The sequence below is a fragment of the Hyalella azteca genome, unplaced genomic scaffold (genome assembly GCF_000764305.2).
Source record: "Hyalella azteca isolate HAZT.00-mixed unplaced genomic scaffold, Hazt_2.0.2 contig2266, whole genome shotgun sequence".
Taxonomy (NCBI): domain Eukaryota; kingdom Metazoa; phylum Arthropoda; class Malacostraca; order Amphipoda; family Hyalellidae; genus Hyalella; species Hyalella azteca.
This window is the reverse complement of record NW_025932549.1, coordinates 7,371-31,353: the sequence shown is the minus strand read 5'-3', so window position 1 is coordinate 31,353 and position 23,983 is coordinate 7,371. Positions and strand designations below refer to the sequence as shown.

The 23,983-nt window shown below is 38.2% G+C and overlaps 1 protein-coding gene across 1 annotated transcript; it reads right to left on the bottom strand.

The window, feature by feature from the left end:
- Positions 1-400: 400 nt before the first annotated feature.
- Positions 401-16,309, bottom strand: LOC108682977 (tyrosine-protein kinase Shark). Its single transcript, XM_047885516.1, has 20 exons — positions 16,011-16,309; positions 14,930-15,070; positions 14,435-14,534; positions 13,777-13,889; positions 13,230-13,331; positions 12,415-12,497; positions 11,935-12,022; positions 11,135-11,293; positions 10,463-10,587; positions 9,783-10,037; positions 9,103-9,261; positions 8,543-8,714; positions 7,792-7,829; positions 7,074-7,268; positions 5,917-6,054; positions 5,172-5,280; positions 4,221-4,392; positions 3,646-3,772; positions 3,098-3,300; positions 401-2,946 (listed from the first exon to the last, which is right to left on the bottom strand). Exons 1-19 carry the CDS (start codon positions 16,117-16,119, stop codon positions 3,109-3,111), a joined length of 2,577 nt encoding a protein of 858 aa, XP_047741472.1. The 5' UTR covers positions 16,120-16,309; the 3' UTR covers positions 401-2,946; positions 3,098-3,108.
- Between the last annotated feature and the right edge of the window lie 7,674 nt (positions 16,310-23,983).

Here is a 23,983-nt window from a genome sequence, read left to right as displayed (position 1 = left end):
ATTGGACCATTTCACACTACGGTATTAATTTTGTTTTGTCGATGTGGTTCTTGAAGCTATTTCATAGTGATTAGCTTGACACTGCATTTCGTATTGGTATGAAGGGCCAATAGCATTGAATTCATATTTGTGACATGAGAATTGGGAATTTGAGGACGACCCAATAAACTTCATCATGCCAGACACCTTTAAAGGGCTTCTAAAGAAAACTTGTACCAAATGCTGCCGTGTGCATGTACACCCTCAGAACTGGAGTTTTATTCAACTATAGAGTATTTACTGCACCATAAAGAAGAAGATATCTCATTTGAGGGTCAGGTTTGAGTTTGACCGGGTTCACGGATGGTCAACTGAAGTGATCTAAATTCTGTTTAAATAGGTAAATGTGCGAACATTTAAATCAACGTGAAGCTTTGTAATCATATATTACATTAAATCTCTTATAATATATTATATTAAATCTCTTATAATTCACCGCAACCCCATTTCAAAAACATACAGTACAAAAATAAAATATAGCGAATCCAAAAGCTACAAAGTAATTGCACTGATTATTCGAAACCGAACGAGTTATAAGTTACAATGCAGACTAAATTCAACGTAGAAAACATAAGTCTTAGATGTCGTAGGCGTTGTAAAGAAAGGTCTTATTCTTAGAAACAATTTCCGGAAGAAACGGCTGTATATCATTCAGAAGACTTATCATTCGATTTAAACATCAGTTAAAATTGCTCGGTAAACATACATGCACATAATTAAAGCGCCTATGAAGAAAATTGCAAAAAATTGTTCAATCTCTTTATGCCACAAACAAAAGCGAATAAAAAAAGGTGAATTCTTTCTCGCTTTCTGCTCCTGCTGATTAAGTGCAGAGATGAGCTCCGCACTGCGTTACGCGTGCAAGCTTAACAAGTGAATTCTGACATCAAAAAGTGCAGGAAATAAGCAGAAAATTTCTGGGCAAGTCTTAATAATGAAGTATCAAAAATATTAATTTACAATGCTTAAAAAAATAAATGACTCTTAATCTGTACATAAAAAGAATTGGAATGCACGAATCACACACAACCGTCCAAGGCCACAAATGTACATTATTGTTGTTACATTGCAAATAGAAATTGTGAAGGTGAGAAGCCATTCTTGGTATTCTTTAGAAGCACATTAATTTTGACGGCAGATGATAACCAATACATACAAACATGCGACTCAATAATAAGTCGCCCGATATGGCAGCACTAGACAGTTAAGCTTGATTAATTCGCAAAATCAAACCTAACAGTAAAATGCATCGTGTGTTGACTATCACATAATTTTTGTGTTGGGAAGAAGCGGCGCAAAGTACAACATAAATCTTATTCACTAAGCTCAAAGAATCATTATATTCATCTTCCGCGATTTGATAAAGTCGAACTGCTCAACTCATGATTGATTGAGTTGTCAAAACTAGCAAGATGGCGCGCTTGGTTCCTGCTCTGGATTAAAGTATCCCCTCTTGGTAAGGAAATTCCCTGAAGCCGTCAAAGGAGCCAAATGACGAACTTATTTATCAGAAACAGTAATCTTTTATTAAATTCAGCTGCCGATGCAGGCCAGTTGTGTTGGCGATAACACTTGAGTTCGCAGGCCACATTGCATATATACAGGGTGGAGCGCGGTAATTTGCTTTTTTGCACTGCATGCTGTGGTGGCACTGACGGTCGAAGACAGAGGAGAGTGGTCGTGGCTTACAGTGGATGGCGGGAAATTTGTATTCGTCTGGCTCTCAGTTGCCATCATGCAGTGGACACGTGAGGAGAAGTCATTTTGTGTAGAAGCGTATTTTTTAAATGCCCACTCGATCATTGCAGTGCAGCGTGCTTGTCGTTCACGATTCGCTGTTCCTTCACGCGGACGTGTTCCTGGACGGCAATCAATTGTAAATTGGGTGAATGCATTCAGAACAGCGGGGAATGTGTCATGTCTACGAAGGGGACCTGAGAGAATATAATGCAGAGAGGCCTCTGCATTCGGACCGCGTCACTGTGTGGTGCGCCATATCGCGAGTAGGCATCATTGGGCCTTCCTTTTTTCACGATAGCGGTCGTGCCATAACTGTGAACTCCGAATGGTACTTGTCTATGATACAGGATTATTTTCAGTCAGCTCTTGAAGCAATGGAATTAGAGGATACATGGTTCCAACAGGATGGTGCCACTGCACACACAGCGAGGGTGACCATGAATTGTTTGAGGCAAATGTTTCCTGGAGGGCTTATCTCATCGAGGGGTGACGTGACCTGGCCAGCACGCTCACCAGATTTAGCCCCATGCGATTTTTTTCTCTGGGGTTACCTGAAGTTTAAGGTGTATATCAACCGCCCCAATACCTTGGATACAATAAGGAACAATATTGAAGATGAAATTGGCAGAATACCAGTGGGCATGCTTGTCAGAGTTCATGAAAACTTCAGAAAACGTATGCAGCAGTGGGTGGAATGCGAAGGTCGACATTTGCCAGATACACTATTTAAAACCATGTAATTTATAAATTCCATTACCGTTCAGTATAATTCAAATATAAAATAAATTTTTCTAGTGATCATAATTTTTTTATTTCATTCCCAAATCAGCAAATTACCGCGCGCCACCCTGCACTAACCAAAAGGTAGCAGAAAAGTACAACAGAGGGGCAAGACTTCATAATTTTGAGTGGTGTCTGGGAGCAATTTATCCTTTGGTCATAAGGTAAGGCTTAACATCGACGTATTCGGAGCCGCCCGAGAATAATTTTGAGTGGTGTCTGGGAGCAATTTATCCTTTGGTCATAAGGTAAGGCTTAACATCGACGTATTCGGAGCCGCCCGAGAATAATTTTGAGTGGTGTCTGGGAGCAATTTATCCTTTGGTCATAAGGTAAGGCTTAACGTCGACGTATTCGGAGCCGCCCGAGAATAATTTTGAGTGGTGCCTGGGAGTAATTTATCCTTTGGTCATAAGGTAAGGCTTAACGTCGACGTATTCGGATCCGCCCGAGAAGTGCTGGGCGAGCTGAACGAAGATAACCAAATGTAGCAGAAAAGTACAACCGTGGGACAAGACTTCATAATTTTGAGTGGTGCCTGGGAGCAATTTATCCTTTGGTCATAAGGTAAGGCTTAACGTCGACGTATTCGGAGCCGCCCGAGAAGTGCTGGGCGAGCTGAACGAAGGTGGGGCGCTGCTGGGGCTGGAGGTGCCAGCAGCGCGTCATGAGGCGGTAGACAGCGTTGCTGCACGACGCAGGCTGAGGCAGTCGCTCACCACGCTCCAAGAGATCAACCACCTGGGAACACAGCAATGTCAATGTACATACAAACACAAGCATTCTAAAATGGTTAAATAAATCAGTGACAAGGAGATAATGAAACGCACTCATTCCATAATGTTGATTAGTCAGTAGTAACATTGACGTTAATTACTATATAGATCTATAAGTATGAAAATATTTGGATCAAACTGACATGGATAAAAACGATAATTCACAATAAAATAATGAGCACAATGAAATCTCATGCCAAACGTTCACTGTTCCCCACTTTCTACCGATGCTAGTAAAATATTTTATACTTAACGTATAACGTGATGAATCGTCGAGTTTCAGAGATTTCTTATGGCAACAATAATTTACCTTAAAGCCAGGCAGCTGCCCGTAGGGTTGATCACCAAATGTGTACATCTCCCAGAGCGTGATGCCGTAGCTCCACACGTCGCTACTGTGCGTAAACCGGCCGTAGTTTATACTCTCCGGAGCGTACCTAATCGATATTAACTTTCGTTAACTCACGAAAATTGTGGGAGATTGTCACAGGTTTCGCGGTAGTTTTTTTTACTAAGACTTAAATAGAGAAAATCTGATAAAAAGGTTTTCCATGATAGTAATGTTAATAGAATAATACAAAAACGACAACAACATACGAGTCAAATAAAACTTGTGTTGACTGTTTAAGATAGGAAATAACTTTTCTGCAAATGAAGTAGAGTTAGAACTATCAATAACATTCAAACAACTTGGTGATTTCAGGCATAAATCAAACACAATCAACTAAATTTTTGACATGTATCGCACGATTCTCAACATGCTTTAGTGCATCAATAGGAGCAGCAGGTATTAAGTGCAATTTTTGCTGTGTGGCAACTCATGTTTCATTGACGGTACAGAATTAGTGTTGTCCAAAAAGTGCCTGAAAGATGATATTTACTGACCATTTTAAGGGCCACTTGCCGCCCTGGCTAGCCTTGTAGTAGTCGGACCCTTGGCCCGTGGCTCGAGACAAACCAAAGTCTGTTATTTTGACGAGCGTGGGAGACGAGAGCAGCAAGTTACGGCATGCCAGATCCCGGTGTACGAAGCGCTTCTGCTCCAGGTACTGCATTCCTGAACAAAGTCGATAAGCATCGTTAGCGCAGAGATCATGTGAGATCAAGTTGTCCCCGTGCATCGTGATTCGCAATATAAAAACCCTAATGCGACACGGGATCAGTGAATAAAAATAACTCTATAAAGAGGTAGGCGTGCTGGTTAAAGTAAGAGAACGAAAGAGAACTTAAGATTATTTTGTGTTGATTTTTCAAATGTGAACCTCGCTTAAGGGGTAAAAAATTTTGTATCAGACAAGCTTCGATTCTAAAATTCCGAAAGGGCGGCCGTCACCGACATATAATGAATAGGCAGTCTTGTATGCTGCGAGGATGGCCAATGCACATTACCGATTTGCGTACATAAACAAGACTTATGCATTTAAAGATATAAAATGATCACGTGCTTAAGCAACAGAAGTGTAGACAGTAGTATTTAGTGGATGACTTCTGTCATTCACAATGTTACTCAATTTTTGAGCAAGGCACTCATTAAATGACGTAGATGGTTGTAGAATGATCTATCATTGTTTCTAGTTCAGTTTCATGATTTATTAAACCTATTAGGGATAAATTTACATAATTAAAGCTAATTTTGATCGCAGTGAGACCAAACGTCCACTCTGAAGAACACGAACAGCACGTCTTATGGAGTAGCAGTATGGATGAAAAACAACTGCTCTGGGTGAGAATGTAAAAATGTCTCTTTGCATACACGCAGCCCCAATGAAGACACGAACAATATAATGCAAGAGCACTCTGAACAAATAATGGGAGGGAACACGGCATAAGTCGTACCAAGCGCCACCTGAGCGGGCCAGAGCTTCAGATGGAATTTAGGGTCGACGTCGTTGGGGTGGTCGAGGAGGTGGTCCAACAGCGCCCCCATCGCCGCCAGTTCTTGCACCTGTAAATGAGGAAACTAAGTTACGTGATGAATAGATGATTCGCGGCAGTTGTAGAGCGTCACGGTGACACACACAGGTAAAGGCAATACATAACATGTAACATTTCAGTAAATGACACACAGGTGATATGCACAATGCATTAATGATGGTTAGGTAAGGCCTGTAATTTTCCGATCGCCATTAAAATGAAAGCGATTTTTCAGCGGAGCTCATACCATTCAGCTGAGGATCCAGCCTTGAGAATAGCGCAAAAACGATCAACTTTTAACAGTCCGATGTTAATTATATATTTTGATTCTAAGCGCGATCGAAACCTTCATTAACTCAAATAAAGCTGATACCGGTAATTGTGAAAACACAATGGATTCAGGTAATCATATCATTGGTGTTCTTATATCGCAAATTAATTCAGAATTTAAAAGCAAAGAAAATGAGAAATCAATGCGATATTATTTGCAGCTATAGTTTCATTGAAATGAAAATGGCCACGAAATAAGGGTGAATATGATTATTTTTTATTATACATGCAAGGGTATTCTTGCAGACTGCAAGATCTAAAAAAAATTACACAGTAGATTAGAAATGAATAACTTTTTAACTTTAATAACTAATAAGGGCTGTTTGCTTTCAACAACGAGAGACGATGTCTGNCACACGCCCAGCAGCTTGACGATGTACGGGTGGTTGAGGTTGACCATGAGCTGAGCCTCCTGCATGAAGAGCTTTCTGTTGGAGGAACAGGCGTCGTGGAGAGTCTTTACTGCCACAGGCACCTGTAATACAAGAAAAATAAGTATTGCTTTATAGTATATAATAATATTAATTATACCTTTAAGATAGCCAACAGCAGGAGGAGAAGTAAGGAAGGTATCGAACTTAATTTAATAATATTTTACACATTATTATACGAGTACAGAAATATCCTTTCACATTCAGCTATTTATGAATGAGGTGAGCTTCACAGCCGAAGTTATGGCCAAATTAGAACATAAATAAGTGCACTTTCCACGTTATTAAACTAAGCTCAGATCATAGTTGAATTTTCAATTGAACACGACTGGATAAAAGAGAAACGCCAAAGAATAAATGTCCAAAAATTACATTTTGTACACGTTGACATGTACGCTTCCTAAAGAAATGTAAAACAGAAGGCTCATCAGCCCAACACTCTAATTCTTTTAGACAAGTCTCGTGCATTCACCAGCATATATACCCAATTCCCGAGAAATGACCCAGAACACAATAGAATAATGCAAATGAAATTCCAGTTGAATTAACAAAGAAGTTGTAAAAATATAACCACGCTTGACCTGGTCACCGGCAGGACTCCTCCAGACGCCCNACCATTGCAATATTAAGTCCCTTGACCATTGCACTATCTGTCTCTTATACACATCTAGATGTGTATAAGAGACAGGGTTGTACATAATTCCATAGAATTTTTGTTTCAAACTGAATAAAATTTCAGGAGTTATAAGACTTTTAGTGAGCTCTGTTTTTTTTGTGTCACCCTGTAGTTGAATTTTCAATTGAACACGACTGGATAAAAGAGAAACGCCAAAGAATAAATGTCCAAAAATTACATTTTGTACACGTTGACATGTACGCTTCCTAAAGAAATGTAAAACAGAAGGCTCATCAGCCCAACACTCTAATTCTTTTAGACAAGTCTCGTGCATTCACCAGCATATATACCCAATTCCCGAGAAATGACCCAGAACACAATAGAATAATGCAAATGAAATTCCAGTTGAATTAACAAAGAAGTTGTAAAAATATAACCACGCTTGACCTGGTCACCGGCAGGACTCCTCCAGACGCCCTTGATAACGGAACCAAACTCCCCGGCGCCGAGCGTGGGCCCGAGACTCAGGCTGCTGGGGTGGATGGTGCCGCACACCTCGGACGTCTTGTCGCCCTGCAGGGCGGGAGACTCGGTGTTGGGTACGGCCGACACGCTCCCCACACCCGCGTCCGTGCGTAGATGCTGCACATACAGAGCTTGACTTTATGTAGTATAAGAGTAGGTAAGTATGGTCATATTATATTAGCAGCGTGAAACACCTTACAGATAAAAAACTTATCTATGTATACCATAATAAGTAAGTGTATTTCTCTTTGCACATACAGAGCTTGGCTCAAGTAGTACAATAATTACGTACATTTCACTTTGCACATACAGAATTTAGATATGCAGTTATATTATACGGATGAGAGTGTATTTCGGACGCATGACGACATTGCGGATACAGAGTTTGGCTTTACGTAGTATAAAAACTATGGACGGGTAATGCACAAGCATGATAATATTGCAGATACAGAGCTTTAATTACAGTGGTATAACAAGTATAGACGCGTATTTCAGCATCGTGAATCCCATTGCAGATAGTGTCATTCAAGAACACATAAATGAATAATGCTCATTGTTAATTAGCAGGATGTGAGCTGAATAGCACGAAAAGAAGACAGCAAACTAATAAAAAATTAATTTCCAGAACTCTGATACTCACATCAAATGCTCTCATTAAAGACTCCGCAGCTCTTTGATCTGGTCAGGAAGATAAATGACAAATTGTATAAAAATCACGGACGACAAAAAAAAAAAAAAAAAAAAATGTACAGAATCCACTCGAAAAATTTTGAGATTCCAAGACCAATTTTATCATGAAAATGCAGACCAGCGTAAGTGAGATAAGTATTTTAAGAATTAAGCTTCACTAAAGACAGGTTAACAGAGAATTATTTGAAAACTTTAAAATTATTAACTTATTTACACACTTCGAACTACGACTTTATGAATTGAGGAAATTGGAAATGTAAAAGCAATGCTTTGATTGTTAGAAATAGAATTAAGAGTTTCCTGGAGAGTTATTAGGGAGAATCAGCGAAGAATTTGAGAGCGGAAACACGATACATTTCTCATTCAAATTCTGAGATAATATTGTTAAAAATTAAAAAAACTATGAAATACGGTATATTATTCTCAACTTTTTTTCGGAATGTAAAGGACCTAACATTACTGCACAGAAAACATCAAAGCCCCAATAGAATACGTATTTTTCAGTCATCCCTCCATTTCTTATCAGAAGTGATGAGGTTCACCCTGGGTACTCCTAAGAACAACACGTTTATTTATTTCGAAAAACCGAGAGACCAAATTTTGACACACATAAAAATTCATTTCTTGAATGCAAGAAACTTTATTTTGTCATAAATGAGAACCCTTCAAGCCCAATAGTTCTCAGGAGAGCTAAACCTCACCAGGAGCATCAGATGTGCTGAGGTCCTCCACGCTGGGCTCGAAGTCGCGCAGCAAGTCGCTGTCTGACGCCAGCAGCTGGCGCGTGTCAGACGAGGCTCGTAACCTGCTGTCTACAGATGAAACTGTCGCCACGTCTGTGTCCTGCACCATAAAATGGTACTGTATTATAAGCTACATTAAATAGGCTCCTATATTGTGGAACATTTCATCCATAGAACCTACTCATTGTGGAACATATTATCTATTAAATTTTTTCCGGCAGTACAACTAAATGCTGAAACAAGATAAAGAGTACAACTTTAGCCGGAATAAAGATGTTTTGCCTAGAGTCCCAATGAATTAATTAATCATAATGGATCAACTAGTAATGGTTTCGCTGGTTCGTTCAAAGCGGTCTTCTAACCCCACTCCCAACATCAGAAACGCTACAGAAAAAAAGCAACACACACAACCGGCAAGGTAGACATCACGCGGTATGCACACAACACAGAGCACGCCAGATATAATAAAGAAAAACACACATGAGACGTGACAGTAAGAGACGTGACAGCAAAGAGACGTGACAGCAAAGAGACGTGACAGCAAAGAGACGTGACAGCAATGGGACAGGATGGACGAGGAGGCAGGGAAGGCCATCTTGCAGGCGCGTGTAGTGGTCGACGAGCGTCTCCAGGCACGGGAACAGCGGCCCGTCGTCGATGTGAAGCTCGCCGGCGTCCTGTTGTGATAAGAGATGATTACCATGACGTGTAATGCTGTGCAATGCGGTACCATGCAGTGCAATGCGCTGCCATGCAGTGTTATGCGGTACTATGACGTGTAATGCGATACCGTGCAGTGCCATGCGGTACCGTGCTGTGCAATGCGGCAACGTGCAGTGCTCTTGTCTCTTCAAATTAAAAATTTATACAGTTAATTTTACTGATGTTCTAACATTCGTTAGAACATCAAATTGAACCTTATAATTGAACCTCATCAAATTGAACCTTATAAAAGGCCCTCCAAGCAAAAAAAATCAGTCTGATAATAAATTTTGGAAAAGTTGCTAGTCCACTCCACTATTGTGTTCACGTCACGGATTATTAGTATACACTGTACCAAGATCAATAAAATTGACAACCGATTTGTATTGGAGATTATACTGAAATAATAACTCACTACCAATAACAATATATATGAGCAAAGTCTTGCAAAGAGAGTTATTTAGACATATAGAATTATCTTTAAAGAATAGCTTACGGTCTGAAGTATTTCGAAGTGCAACGTCTGTGCGGCATATCTCAGAGACAAGACAAATCGGGAAGTTTTAACAGAAGCTCGCACGAGAAAGTACGTCTCTTCGGCAGCATTGTCGTCTCGTGCAGCTCTGTGGTCTTCGACAGCATCGTCGCCCTGGCCAGGCGTCGTGTCATCGAAGGTTTTGTCAGTACAGTCATTTTCATCGTCAGACACGACGAGTGACGTGTCTTGCTGGCGGTCACCATCATCGTCGTTCTGTGGGTACATACAGTAAAGAGAGGCGTTATTTCATCTTAGTGTACACAAGTAATGCCTAACAGCCAAACAAGAACTAGTATTTCTCTAGGTCCAAGAGATCACTGATAGACTCTGATAAAACTTCAGTTGCAACTAATGGCATCAGGACTGCCGTCAATGGCACACGGGTCGCCACTCAGCAGATACCTACAGCACTAACTCAATGCTCGTCAAAAATAAACCTGTAAAAAAGGCCAGATCTACGACTTTTAGGGTTTGATTACCACATTATAACTACGAAGTTGCTGTGATCTCTCTAGAAAGTTGCAGTTCAGTTTTGTTGACAAAATAGATCGTTTTTATTGGGATCCGGCAACATTGATGCTGTGGCGACTTGACGTTAAGATATAAGCACCTCTGCCGCAAGATGTGATGCAAACTACCTGGAGCTGAGGTCCGGCTGGCAGGCCAGCGGCGTCATGGAGCAGCTGCTGGCAGCGGTAGCGGGACATGGCGCCGTGAAGGAAGGCGCTGCAAGAGAAGCGCGGTGGTGGCGGCACATGACGCTCTGTAACCAGTCATGTGATTTATCTTTTAGTCAAAAATAACGTTCAGATTTTACCACGCTGTCTCTCAAGAAAAAGCTTTTACTTCACTTATTAGGAATATTCCCGCAATAACATTCAGTGTTTGCCACGCGGGCTTCCGCGGAGGAGCCCGTTTTTCATGTACGCACGAACAATAAAAGCTGAACAGCAATAACGTTCTGTGTTCCCCGTGCAGTCACTCACGAAAGAACACATACTTCATGCATCAAGTACATGACTGCAGTAACGTTCAGTATTTGCCAAGCAGACACTCACGGATAAGCTTATACTTTACTTATCAAGAATATTACGGCAATGGAGCTCGTTTTTCAAGTAGCAACAACACAACAGCAATAACGTTCAGCGTTCCCCGTACAGTCACTCGTGAAGGAACACGTACTTCATTTATCAAGAACATGACTGCAGTAAGGAACAGGGTTTGCAACGCAGTCACTCGTGTAGGAACACATACTTCATTTATCAAGAACATGACTGCAGTAATGAAGTGTTTGCGACGCAGAAACTCACGGAGTATCTTGAGGATGTCGTTGGCGTGGTTGAGACGAGCGAGTTCCTCGGGAGTTTGCCCGTCAGAGTTGCGGGGGCGGGCGGGCGCCCCGTGCAGCAGGAGCTTCTCCACACACCCCAGACTTCGGCTCGCGGCAGCTTCGTGCAGAGCGACCTCAGCTGCCCAGAATTATACTCATTATTGACGCAAATTTTGCATTTACAAAATTAAAATTGAATACTAATTACGATTTTCAATTCAAAAAATTTTGTTTTGAAAATAAAACTCAAGTTTGAAATGAGCACGGGATGCACACTCATTTGTTAATTAGTGAGAAATTAAATTTTAAACCAATTTACCGGCATGCTACTTAGCAATACGGTGCTGAACAGAAATACAGATATAAAGTAGAATATTAAATCCAGCAAAAGTTTTACATCGAAACCACACAACGTGTAAATGAAACAAAGTTTGCATACAAATTCACAGAGGAACCCTACTGAACAGAAAGGGACCGAGAAGCCTTATTAGGTATTGACAGAAAAACTAGATGAAAACCCCAAGGCCAAAACTTAATCAGTCCCCAGTTATACCTGAATTATTAAGAATTTATTTGTTCCAAACATACAAAACTTTTTAGGTTCCTTATCCACAGTCCACAGCTATACCTGAATTAATAAGAAGATATTCGTTCCAAACATACAAAACTTCTTGTTTCTTATCCACAGTCCACAGCTATACCTGAATTAATAAAAAGAAATTTGTTCCAAACATAAGAAACTTGTTATGTTTAATTTGGTTGCAGTCAACGCACACTCACCATTTGACGGCACTCGCCACTGCATGGCTGATGGGTCGCTGGTAATTAGAAGTTCAACCAGTGCTGCTTTATTCAGTCTGCACAAATACTACGCAAAAATAATGAGATCTGATTGCAATGAATGTGTTACAAAAAATCTTTGATAAATAGTAAGATTGATACTCAAATGTTTTAGCTTTAGATAACGAGAATTGAGATTAGTTGAAAATATTCATGTATGATATTTAGAACAAGTGAGGCACAAATTATTAAATTCCGGCTAATGATTTACAGCTTTGAAGTGGTAGAACCAGTTAAATTAATGTTGCTCAGTATAAGCACATTCCACATGTTAAGAATTCGTATAAATTTGATGTTTGAAACAGAATACAGGGCAATAAATATTCAGGCTAAATATCAATTCATAAAATATAGTATCGTGCGAATATTTTCCAGCGGATCATACTGAGCAGTTACAGAACAATTACGTAGGTGACTTACATGCAATGGTGACAGGCCTTCACAGTCCCGCACTTTGAGCTTAGCTCTTGCTTTCAGAAGTTCCTGGATTATTTCCTCGTTATCTGTGACCAAAGAATGCAAACTGAATAGAATTTATTTAGTTTTCATGCTAAAGAATTGGCGTAATACATACATTAAGGTCGATATTTCTCTTATAATCCATACAGTTAGGTAAAAATTTCTCTTAGCAGAACATTTACTATTGAATTTGTTAAGGAAATAAAAACTTGTCTCCCTTTTCATATAAGTAAATTACGGCAAAATTGGACATGGGGATGCCATAGACATTCAACAAATTTTGAATTCCCTGTATAATAGATGATAAAATGATCGGAAGAAAAACGAAATAATAAAACATAACTTGACAGTTATTCATGCAACATTTGGTAAACTGGTAGCAACCAACTATGTAATTCATATCATACAGACAGAATATAGTACAATCATAATGTCAAAGCAGACTTTTCTAGACTCTTCCTCAAGTTCATTTTTCAGTCCTTTAAGTAGACCTGTAAAGTATCATGAATAGGTACCAGCATTATCATGCATAAGAAATTGGTTTAGATCTTGAGTAGATCAGGAAATTAAAAATGAACTGATTCTAAAAAAAATCAATGGTTTGTCACTATGATTTTGTACAATCAATAAGTAGACCAGTAAATTATCATCAATACCAGCATTATCATGCATAAGAAATCGATATAGATCTTGAGTAAATCCGGAAATTAAAAATTAACTCATTTTAAAAAAGTCTGTGGCTTATCATTTTGAGTAAAATCTTTGAGGAGACACACATGTAAGACATGCGATGTGCAAGGCTGTGAGTCCTTCTTCGTTGCGAGCGTCAACTTGTCGGTAACCTGAGCGCAGTAGCTGGACTACAGCAGCAACATCTCCTGCACAGTGAAGAGATTTAGATGAGTCCCAACACGTGTAATGTAATTAAGAATGATCTGATCTCCAACAAAAAATGCATTTAAGAACTACTTATACACTAATGTACCAATGTAATTAGGTGTAGACATTCTACATGTCAAGGGTAATAATAACTAATTTTAATACAAATTGACATCAATGTTTTCACAGGTAGGCTAGATGCAATAACTGTATGAAATATTGGGCACAAAACAACTTCTTATAAAAAACATGAATAGAGATAATCTTGCAAAAAATTTGTATTTATTACCCCCAAGGAAATACATTGTGAAAAGGAATAGAACCTCATGCCTCCATTACCTTTGCGTACAGCTGCATGAAGCAGGTTATAATTAAAAAGAAATACATTTTAAATGATTGACTTATGAAGGAACTGACTGACTCAGAACCTCATGCCTCCATTACCTTTGCGTACAGCTGCATGCAGGAGATTACTGGAGCCATGGAGTTTACAATTGGCCGGTAAAGGGTCTTTCCTGCAGACTTTTTTCAGGGTGTACAGTAAATGAGTCTCATTTCTGCACAAATTGATAATTTCATAGTTCCTCCTTTTCTCATGTAGAGATTCAGAAAAGTTAGCAACAAAATTCAAATAAAATTCAAGTAGAGATTCAGAAAAATTATCAACAAAATTCAAATAAAAATTCAAGTAGAGATTCAGAAAATTTATCAACAAAATTACAAAAAAAAAATCAAGTAGAGATTCAGAAAAGTTATCAACAAAATTCAGATAAAAGTTAAAGTAGAGATTCAGAAAATTATCAACAAAATTCAAATAAGAATTCTAATAACAGATGATGTTATAACATGACAAATGATTAACTTCAAAATAGAATTGATGATGCAAAAGAAGAATAACTTTTCACACATGAAATAGCTTCAATGCATTAATAATACTACAAAAAAAAAATATACACTGAATGAACATTCATCATATATAAATGGAAAATTAATAATAATTATCATTATAAAAAAGTACTTATTGATGAAATTGAATCTGAGAAGATCAATTGAATAATACTGACTGTGAACAAATATACGTAGAATTTATCCAATAACCAACCCTGGATTGGAGAGGAGGGCAGAGGGCTTCAAAGGATGACATTTGTAGTGATTAATGAGGGAGTCCAGGCCATGGAATATTGGCATGTTTTCTGCAATGGCTGAAATGCAAAAAGCAACCAATTAAGATAACATCTTACTTTCAGTGGAGCTAATAATTAATGGGGAAGCTCACTGGCATAGATGTTGAGGTGACAAAAACATATAACATTCATTGATGTTGTTCGAGAACCAGTTGATGGTTTTATTGTGTAATGAAATTCATGGCATTAGCACACATTATGAAAAATTAAACCCACACAAAAAAACTTAAAATTCTTTGGAAAAGATAGCCAAGTACGTAAGTTTAAAAACTTGCTGCAAAGCAAGATTTGTGAATGCTGTCAAGGACAGATAGCACAATATCAGTTGGACTTGAACACCAAACAGCAAAATTGAAAAATATTATCCAAGCCCTCAATTTGTTATCAAGTTGAACAATATTTAATTGACTCACTCAAACTAAAGACAGCATCTTCAGAGAGATGTCTGTGGATTAGTGCATGTTTAGGCTCTCCGTCCATAATGACACTGAGGACGAAGTTGCCAGGAGATGAGTTGCTTTCCCGAACCAACCACGTGCCTTCACTACCACCTTCTGATGAGGAAATTAGAGGTCATTGTCATATGCTATCAAGATTTGAGGAAAAAAATGGAGTTTACCTTCAACAGTGTTAAATAATCAGAATGAAATCATTCTTATCACACCAATAATTATATTTCACAAAATTATCCTATATGAATAAGTTCAAAATATTTTGAGGGATTAATTTGATCATAAAACCAGTAAATACATTTATACAGTGTTCCATTGTGACATTAATGACATTGACTCAACAAGAATGCAGCCCAATAAATAGCTCCACATTTTAATTATATATGACCTAAAGTGAAAATAAGATCTATACTAAAAACTATTTGTTTGTTTCAATACACTTTGAGTTGAGTTTGCTTATTCGGATTTTATGGGCACTTCATAAAAAAAACTTCTGAATTGGAAATTTCTCAACATCTTCAACTGTAACAGCATGAAATTTAATGAATGCCAGTTTGGCCTTGTTTTTCTTTTCTTGTCTTATTTTTTAACAATAATTTAGCTTCCATACGAATCTAAATTGCAGAAATCTTAATAACCAGCTTAATTAATTAATTGAATTTAGATGTTCATGAAACATGATTAAATGCAGCAGGTATTAATATGGGCAATTTAATTTCATGATCAAAATTAGTGAGAAATTTTCTTACACCTTTATAACATTTCAATCCAAGTTAAGATTGTTGAAGTAGTAGTTTTGCACCTTTTATCCTATATAAACATATACGGTACTGTACATATAATCAGGCTATATAGTGAAAATGATAAAATAAAATGAACAAAATGATAAAAATAAAATGAACAAAATGTAGTCTTTCTTCAACAAACTTGATTCCAGAGATAAATATTGCAATGTTATGTAATCTGGGAAACCAATTTTACTGAACTGTTGAACTTTATCAAAGGCTTCTGCTAACTATAGACAGCTGTAATATATACGTACCTTCCTTCAAAATTTTAGCTGCTTCAGTAGGGCTGATGGTCCCAAAAAAACAGTAGTCTTCATCTTTCTCACCAGAATTTTCAGTCAAAGCTTCAGTCATGTTGGCCATTACTTTATGCTTGACTTATATGTGATTTAGTTTCAAATCATTTAACAAGATAACTGATGCTAAAGATTGTAATTATTACTCAATATCAACTTGCTAATTGGAAGATTGATTTCCAACATAGGATCAAATTTCCTAGAAAAAAAAATACCCAAAATATTTTGTTGATTATTGTAAACTGACACCACAACCTTTATCTGTCAATCAAAACACAGCCAGCACCCAATATAATAAATATAATGCAATATAAATATAAAAATAATAAATAAACAATAAAGTAATGAGCAGTAAAATATCTTACTTTTGTAAGATACCTATTTACTTATCTTATGTTATTTACTTACTTTTTACTTATATAATTTCCTTTCGTGGGTTGCACAGGGTCCCAATTATGACATTGACAAGTGACAACAAGTAAGTGGGAGCTTGCAGTGACATCATAAGCAAGTATTTTTAGAAACGTTTTTGTAGGTAATTGTATTTCTAGATTTTGAACTGTTTTAATTTATAATAAATTTGATAAATTGAATAATTAATATTTGTTATTGTTGAATACCATGAAATAAACTTGTGGCACAATAAATACATTCCATGTTGATTTTATCTTGTGGCTGCAATTCATAGAAACCATCTCACAGATAAACTTTATTACATACTAACTTCCATCAATTCCACATAAGTCGCCACTTTCGGAAAACCCGCTAGAATATATTAAATTTCAAAACACCATGATGCTAAAAATTAAATTTAACACTTGTGCAGGGTAGACTTATGTTTAGACTTTTAAAAGTAAAAAAAGTCTCTAATTTTTTTTATTGCCCTATCATATAATAAAGTGGAAGTTCTTGAGACTCACCAGGAGTGGCGAGGTATGTATATAGTACCTATATAAAGTTGACAACAATATTGAGAAAGGGTACACTAAAGCCGCCATAGCCTGGCAAGGTTATATTGCAGTCTTTGAGTGAATAGCACCTACATAAGGTACAATAGAGAAAGCCTCAATTCATGCAGAACCAACCCTCTAACTTCAGTCTTTCTTTAATAAATTAATGAAAAAAATTTAAAATATTGATTTGTACAAAAATAAAAGTATAACCCAAGGAATATATCTTTCTCTTAGCTGCCATATTTCAGTGAATTTGCAACAAGATTGAATTTCGTGATTGGTAGAAGCACTTCTACTGCATCGATGTTGGGAGGGCTGTTCAGTGTTCATTCAATTCATTTGATTTTACTTTATCGAAAAACTTCACTTCATGGGATGAACATTCTGTATGAAAAATTAGTCTGTAACCATGTACCTAGGGTAGCAAACTAGTCTTCAATTTGAACAGAATTCATTTTGAGTGCAAATTTTTTTGTATATGCAGCGTAAACAATTTCTTTGAACTCAAAAAATGTAATTCCCAACACCATCTATAACTCGGGGGCACATATTACAGCTGAAAGAAAGAGCGCATTGCCCGCAAATAAGAGATCTCTTTTTCTATAAAGATATGAATTTTTGTGGACTATTCTTTGCTTTTAAATTTTTAGTCAACTTGCGATTTAAGCAAATAAGTGACATTAATACTATAATAAGTGTCTTTTTGAACATACAGAGCTTGACTGTACATAGCATAATAGTAAGTATGGACGTGTATATTAGCAGCGTGAAACACCTTGCAGATAAAAAAATCATCTATGCATACCATAATAAGTGTCTTCTTGAACATACAGAGCTTGACTATAGGTACATAGTATAATAGTAAGTATGGGCACGTATACTAGCAGCGTGAAACACCTTGCAGATAAAAAACTTGTTTATACGGACCATAATAAGTGAGTGTATTTCTCTTTGCACATACAGAGCTTGACTTTACGTAGTATAATAGTAGGTATGGACATGTATATTAGCACCGTGAAACACCTTACAGATAAAAAAACTCATCTATGCATACCATAATAAGTAAGTGTATTTCTCTTTGCACATACAGGGCTTGGCTTTAAGTAGTACAATAAGTACATATATTTCACTTTGTACATACGGAACTTAGATATGCAGTTATATAATACGGATGAGAGCGTATTTCGTAAGCATGATCATAGTGCGGGTACAGAGTTTGGCTTTACGTAGTATAAAAAGTATGGACGGGCAATGCACAAGCATGATAATATTGCAGATACAGAGCTTTAATTACAGTGGTATANTGTAATATTTACCCTTGTTTCCACTTCTTGATACAACTTATTCAAGACATAAGGGTAAGGTGGCCCAGTCACCCCAGTGGTTACAGTTCAGCATTCCGTGACTGGAGCAGTATGGTGCAGGTTTGATCCCAGCTGCCTGTTAGTCTGTTACCCACTGTACTGGTCAGTGGTCAAAGCAGCGAGGACCGAGGAGTCCGGGCGCTTGAGCACGGCAAAATTAGAGCACTGAGTTGCGCGTTTGAAACCGCAACAAGCTGTGAAAATTCTGCAATGTTCAAGAATTGGTGATGGGTAGAATGTCCTAATGAACGCTAAAACTGCTATACCTATATTACTATATCAACCGTCACAGACACCCATATAGATGATATAGCTCCAGCCAATGCAGCCATTGATAGTTTGATACTGAAATAGATCATGGTAAAATATTGTAATATTTTCTTGATGTAATTGTACATATTTGATCTTATTCTGGCCATAAAAGGAGAAGGAATATCTATTAAAGAATAAGACTATATGCATAACAAGGAAATAAATGGTCAATGTAAAACTAGTGAGCAGAATTTATATTCTCATTATGATGCACTTTGTCAGTTTGTTGAGAATGTAAATTCTTTACTCACCAAGGCAAGACAACATTCCTTAATGCATACTCTAAATGCAATGCATCCCAAGAGTCTTGAGTAGTTGCGTGACACACGCATGAGCATTCAAGCAGCGCATGAAGTGGGGGGGGGGGGGGGGGGGTCCTTCTGCCCCCTCAATCTTAGTTTTCTTCCTTCTCTTGAAGTCTTTTCGAATGATACAAAATAATTGTATTAACATACTTTAACAAACGAATGTACCGAATTGATCATACAAAATAATGTATATACATATTTACGAGGTCTCCTGATTTGAGCATTAGCGATTTCTTTCTTTGGGGACATCTAAAAGAAAGGGTGTTCAGAAGTCGCCCTCACACCCTACCACAGCTAAGGGAATGGATATTGTAGCAGAGGTTATGACTATACCTTGCCATATGTGTGAACATGCTGTAGGAAACATCCGAGAATGACTCCAAGTTAGAGTCTGACAAAGACAGCAGGGGTGTGCAGTAAATAAATAGCTTCGTTGCAATTTGACAAATTTATGTGTGGGAAACCTGCTAATTAAGGCTGAGCGTTTAGTGAGCCAGTTAAACTCGAAGTGGACAATAAAATGTATCGATGCTGGCATGAACTTAATTGCCCAAAATGAAAAAAACGGAATGGGGCGCGAGCCCCCGTTTTTCCGCGCTACTACGCGTATTGGTATTGACACCGTCCATGGTTGACCATGACACCGTCATTTTATTGCCCAAAATGAAAAAAACGGAATGGGGCGCGAGCCCCCGTTTTCCCGCGCTACTACGCGTATTGGTATTGACACCGTCATTTTAAATACTTACATTATCTCTCGGAGGTGTTACGAGGGTAAAAGTTTTATATTTTTGCTTATAACTCCGGCAATTCTCGATCGATTTTTTTTTCAAACCTTCACCATTGTTTGAGCCGATAGTTTATCTTCATTTTGGTATATTTTTTGTCTCCGAAAAAGGGTTTTAATATATTTATTTTCCATTATAAAAGGCGGTCAATACGAATTTTTGCCTTCTCGCGCTATTTTCTCCGGTCTCAACCACACGATTTAATTCAAATTATTTAGACCATATTCTTTGAGTCACGACGAACATTTTGGTATATAACATGTATAGCTATAGGAAGAAAGTCGTTTATATTTTAATTATTAAATTTTATATGAAGTTTTAGCCTTTTGTCTTTTTTGGTCTATATTTTGTTGAACGACTTGCAAAAATTATGAAATTTTTTCGTACGTGTTCTCTGATTCATGACGAACATTTCTATGTATGACATGTGTATGTAAGAAATTATTTAGTATATAATTTTTCCACTTAAATTTTTTTTCAGTTTGGCGCCATATCATTAGTAATAGACCACATAACGGTTTGAAATTTCACACAAAACTGCCTTCGTGTGTTGTGAACATGTAAATNATCGAAGGGAGCAAGTTGAAGGGTGACGCCACTTGGATTTCAAGTAAAGTCGTTTCCTTGTTTCAAGCTGCCGAGAATTTCACTAAACCCGCGCATCTTGCGCCTATCAGCACTAGTGGCTGGGGCATCCCAGGCCTGATGAATGAATTGCATTCATGGAAAAGTTCATGCATTTCTTTCATTTAACTGAGGCACAGTTTAAATTCGTCGTTTCCTGGTTTCAGGCTGCTGAGAATTTCACCAAACCCGCGCATCTTGCGCCTATCAGCACTAGTGGCTGGGGCATCCCAGGCCTGAAGATCTTGAATCGTAGACTCCGCTTGGATTTCAAGTAAATGTAGACTACTTATTAAATCAGGTTCAAAATTGTTGATTCTACGAATACAGTTCAAAATTTCGTTTTACAACCACGATACCGTACGATTATGATCAATAGTATCTTGCTTCGTATTTCCGTTCTTGGAGTGGTGTCAACAACTCGCCAGCTTGATGAGCAGTCTTCATTTGTGATGAACTCGTTAAGGAACTTGCAGCAGGTTGAGGCCAGCGCTCCCATGGAGGGCACGTCGAGCATCAGGACGAGGGGCTCCAGCAGCTCGGGGGGAAAGTCTAGCGAGATAATTCACCTGCATGGCCTTTTGTGCTGCCATTGCTTTTACTGAACAAGATTGTACCAAACATTTAATGAGTTTCAAAGTAAATGTTGTCTTACTTTGAATTTAGTGAAGTAAAATGGATGAAGATAATTATACCAATGCATGTTAATAATAATTACAAAAGATTATTATTCATTGACCAATAGAATCACTTACTTTTTAGCTGGGCTCAAGGCCAGTCAATTTCTACACAGATAAAAGATTAATATTTATAATTTTTTTAGACAATACTTGTGAGAATACTTCTGGTTAGCTATAATGAATATTATTTATAAACGATTATATTCATTTAAAAACTGAGAAAGAGAAAAATCAATAAAATATTTTTCCAACAATGCCTTTCAGAAGTTTTTGCTGAACTCCACTAATTGGAATTTTAAATTAACTGTTTAAAAATGTCATTATTTGATCAAGCATTATGCCTCTAAAACACCCAAGTGGTTCAGACCACAAGTTGGGGGTGCATAACCTGAAGCTACCAGTGAAAATTCTTGGTTGTTGTTTCCAACCTACTCTTGAAGGTGGTTGAATGGCGTGGACAAGGTTTGATAAGTTTGGTCTTCAATTTCAGGTGATCAAAAAGTGGAGACTGCGGCAGTAGCAGAATCGCGTAAATAAGTGCTGGGACGCACGTAAACTGAGCGACGTCACCTCGGTTTGTTCTGAGACAGAAGGTTAAATATAATTCTTGGTGTAGGGAACTGTAGGCTAATAGTCTTCAAAATGTTATGTTATATTCGAAAGGTTTTAGGGCAGTGTAGGTTCGGAAACTTCTAAATCATATTATCTGGCGATTGCACCCGTTTCATCAGGAGTATTTTAATGATAATAGTTATCCACTAAAATATCTCAGAATTATGAAAAAAATAGTTCGCATCATGAAGCATATTTAGCTACATTATGAATTATTGCGAGTATCGTTCAGTTCCCTCTTGTAAATTTCTTCCACAGAGTTGCAGTCAGAAATATTTTGATCCCGTATCTACTTCAGTCAATGTTGCTCTGTAAAAACAGCCATCCTGTATCTACTTCATCCCGTATCTACTTTAGGCTACGTTGTGTTGTAGACGACATCCATCCTGTGTTTCGCAGTCCGTCTAGTTCGCGCCATTGCGTTGACGGTACATTACTGGCTTACTGCTATGGCAGCGCAGCCGGTACAGTCCCCATTAAGAATGTCCACCGAGAGCTACATTGATCGGATTATATGGAAGTGCTGCATTAAGAAAACTTATGGTTTCAACTGCGAATGATTCAAAGCGTCAAAAGTAGCGTAAAAATCTAGGTCGAAGCTGTAAATAGATGTTAATATAAGCCTAGTTAGTAGTTAGAAAAGAGTCTAGGGGAAGCAACATGAACGGTATAACTGTACTAAAGGCTTGAACTAGCAAACCTGGAGTGGAGCGATCATGAATTTCAGACAGCTTGGAGGCTGTAACTCCTTCACTTTGCTCCGTAATGTTAAAAGTAAATTCAATTTATAAATTGACGATTCCTCATATGACTGTACCTCTTGTGCAAGACTATAAGAGTTCGGCATCTATAGTCACAGCATCGTAGTATCGCTTAGCTAAATTGCTGTCAGCCGCGGGTCTACTACGTACATCAGGTGTGGAAAAACAGGTCCCAATTCAGGTGTGAAGTTATTCAATTCAAGCGACCTAAAACGTAATCCTCATAATGATGAAAAATGCCTTATTTCGGTGAAGATGTGGTCGACGGTAACATCGAGGATCATCGCAACAGCCCGCAGGAATAATTTGAACCTTTTTGCTTACTGAGCTTGTCGCGCATATCGTGCGCACGTAGTTCAGCTACATGTACATCGAAAGCAGCTCGTATTGTAGAGTGACTAAGTGATTGTCGGTAGTCTACAATGGCGGGACTTCATTCAACGAAGTTATAGCAGCGATAACGAGGCTATTCATTGATAGGGCACGAATCTTTTCACTCAATTTCCGACGTGTCGCGGTCATAGATATTTCCGCCAGCTGGCTAATTCAGTGTGGAAGACGCGATCTTGCTAGCATCAAGTGCTCCACATATACAGTGTGAGGATCCAGATAGCATGTTAGGACCTCTGATAAATATACTTGGAAATACTTCCGCGCTCAACCCGAGATAATGGGATTACTCGTATAATTTAGAATTAAGGCTTCCTCCAACATTTCCCATTTCGAGGATAAAGGATAGAACGAACATAATCTAAGAGTGCTGTTTATTGCGTATCAAGCCTCTTTTGCCAACTGCCTTGCTGTTGATGTGGCACTTGTTTACCGTAGGCGAAAATTGTAAGGGAGCTGATCGCAAATCGAAGGGAGCAAGTTGAAGGGTGACGCCACTTGGATTTCAAGTAAAGTCGTTTCCTGGTTTCAAGCTGCTGAGAATTTCACTAAACCCGCGCATCTTGCGCCTATCAGCACTAGTGGCTGGGGCATCCCAGGCTTGATGAATGAATTGCATTCATGGAAAAGTTCATGCATTTCTTTCATTTTACTGAGGCAGTTTAAATTCGTCGTTTCCTGGTTTCAGGCTGCTGAGAATTTCACCAAACCCGCGCATCTTGTGCCTATCAGCACTAGTGGCTGGGGCATCCCAGGCCTGAAGATCTTGAATCATAGACTCCGCTTGGATTTCAAGTAAATGTTGTCTACTTATCAAATCAGGTTCAAAATTGTTGATTCTACGAATACAGTTCAAAATTTTGTCATACAACCATGATACCGTACGATTATGATCAATAGTATCTTGCTTCGTATTTTCGTTCTTGAAGTGTGTCAACAACTGCTGTAAGTGTGTCAACAACTCACCAGCTTGATGAGCAGTCTTTTATTTGTGATGAACTCGTTGAGGAACTTGCAGGCTGAGGCCAGCGCTCCCATGGAGGGCACGTCGAGCATCAGGACGAGGGGCTCCAGCAGCTCGGGGGAAGTCTAGAGAGATCATTCACCTACATGGCCTTCTGTGCTGCCATTGCTTTTGC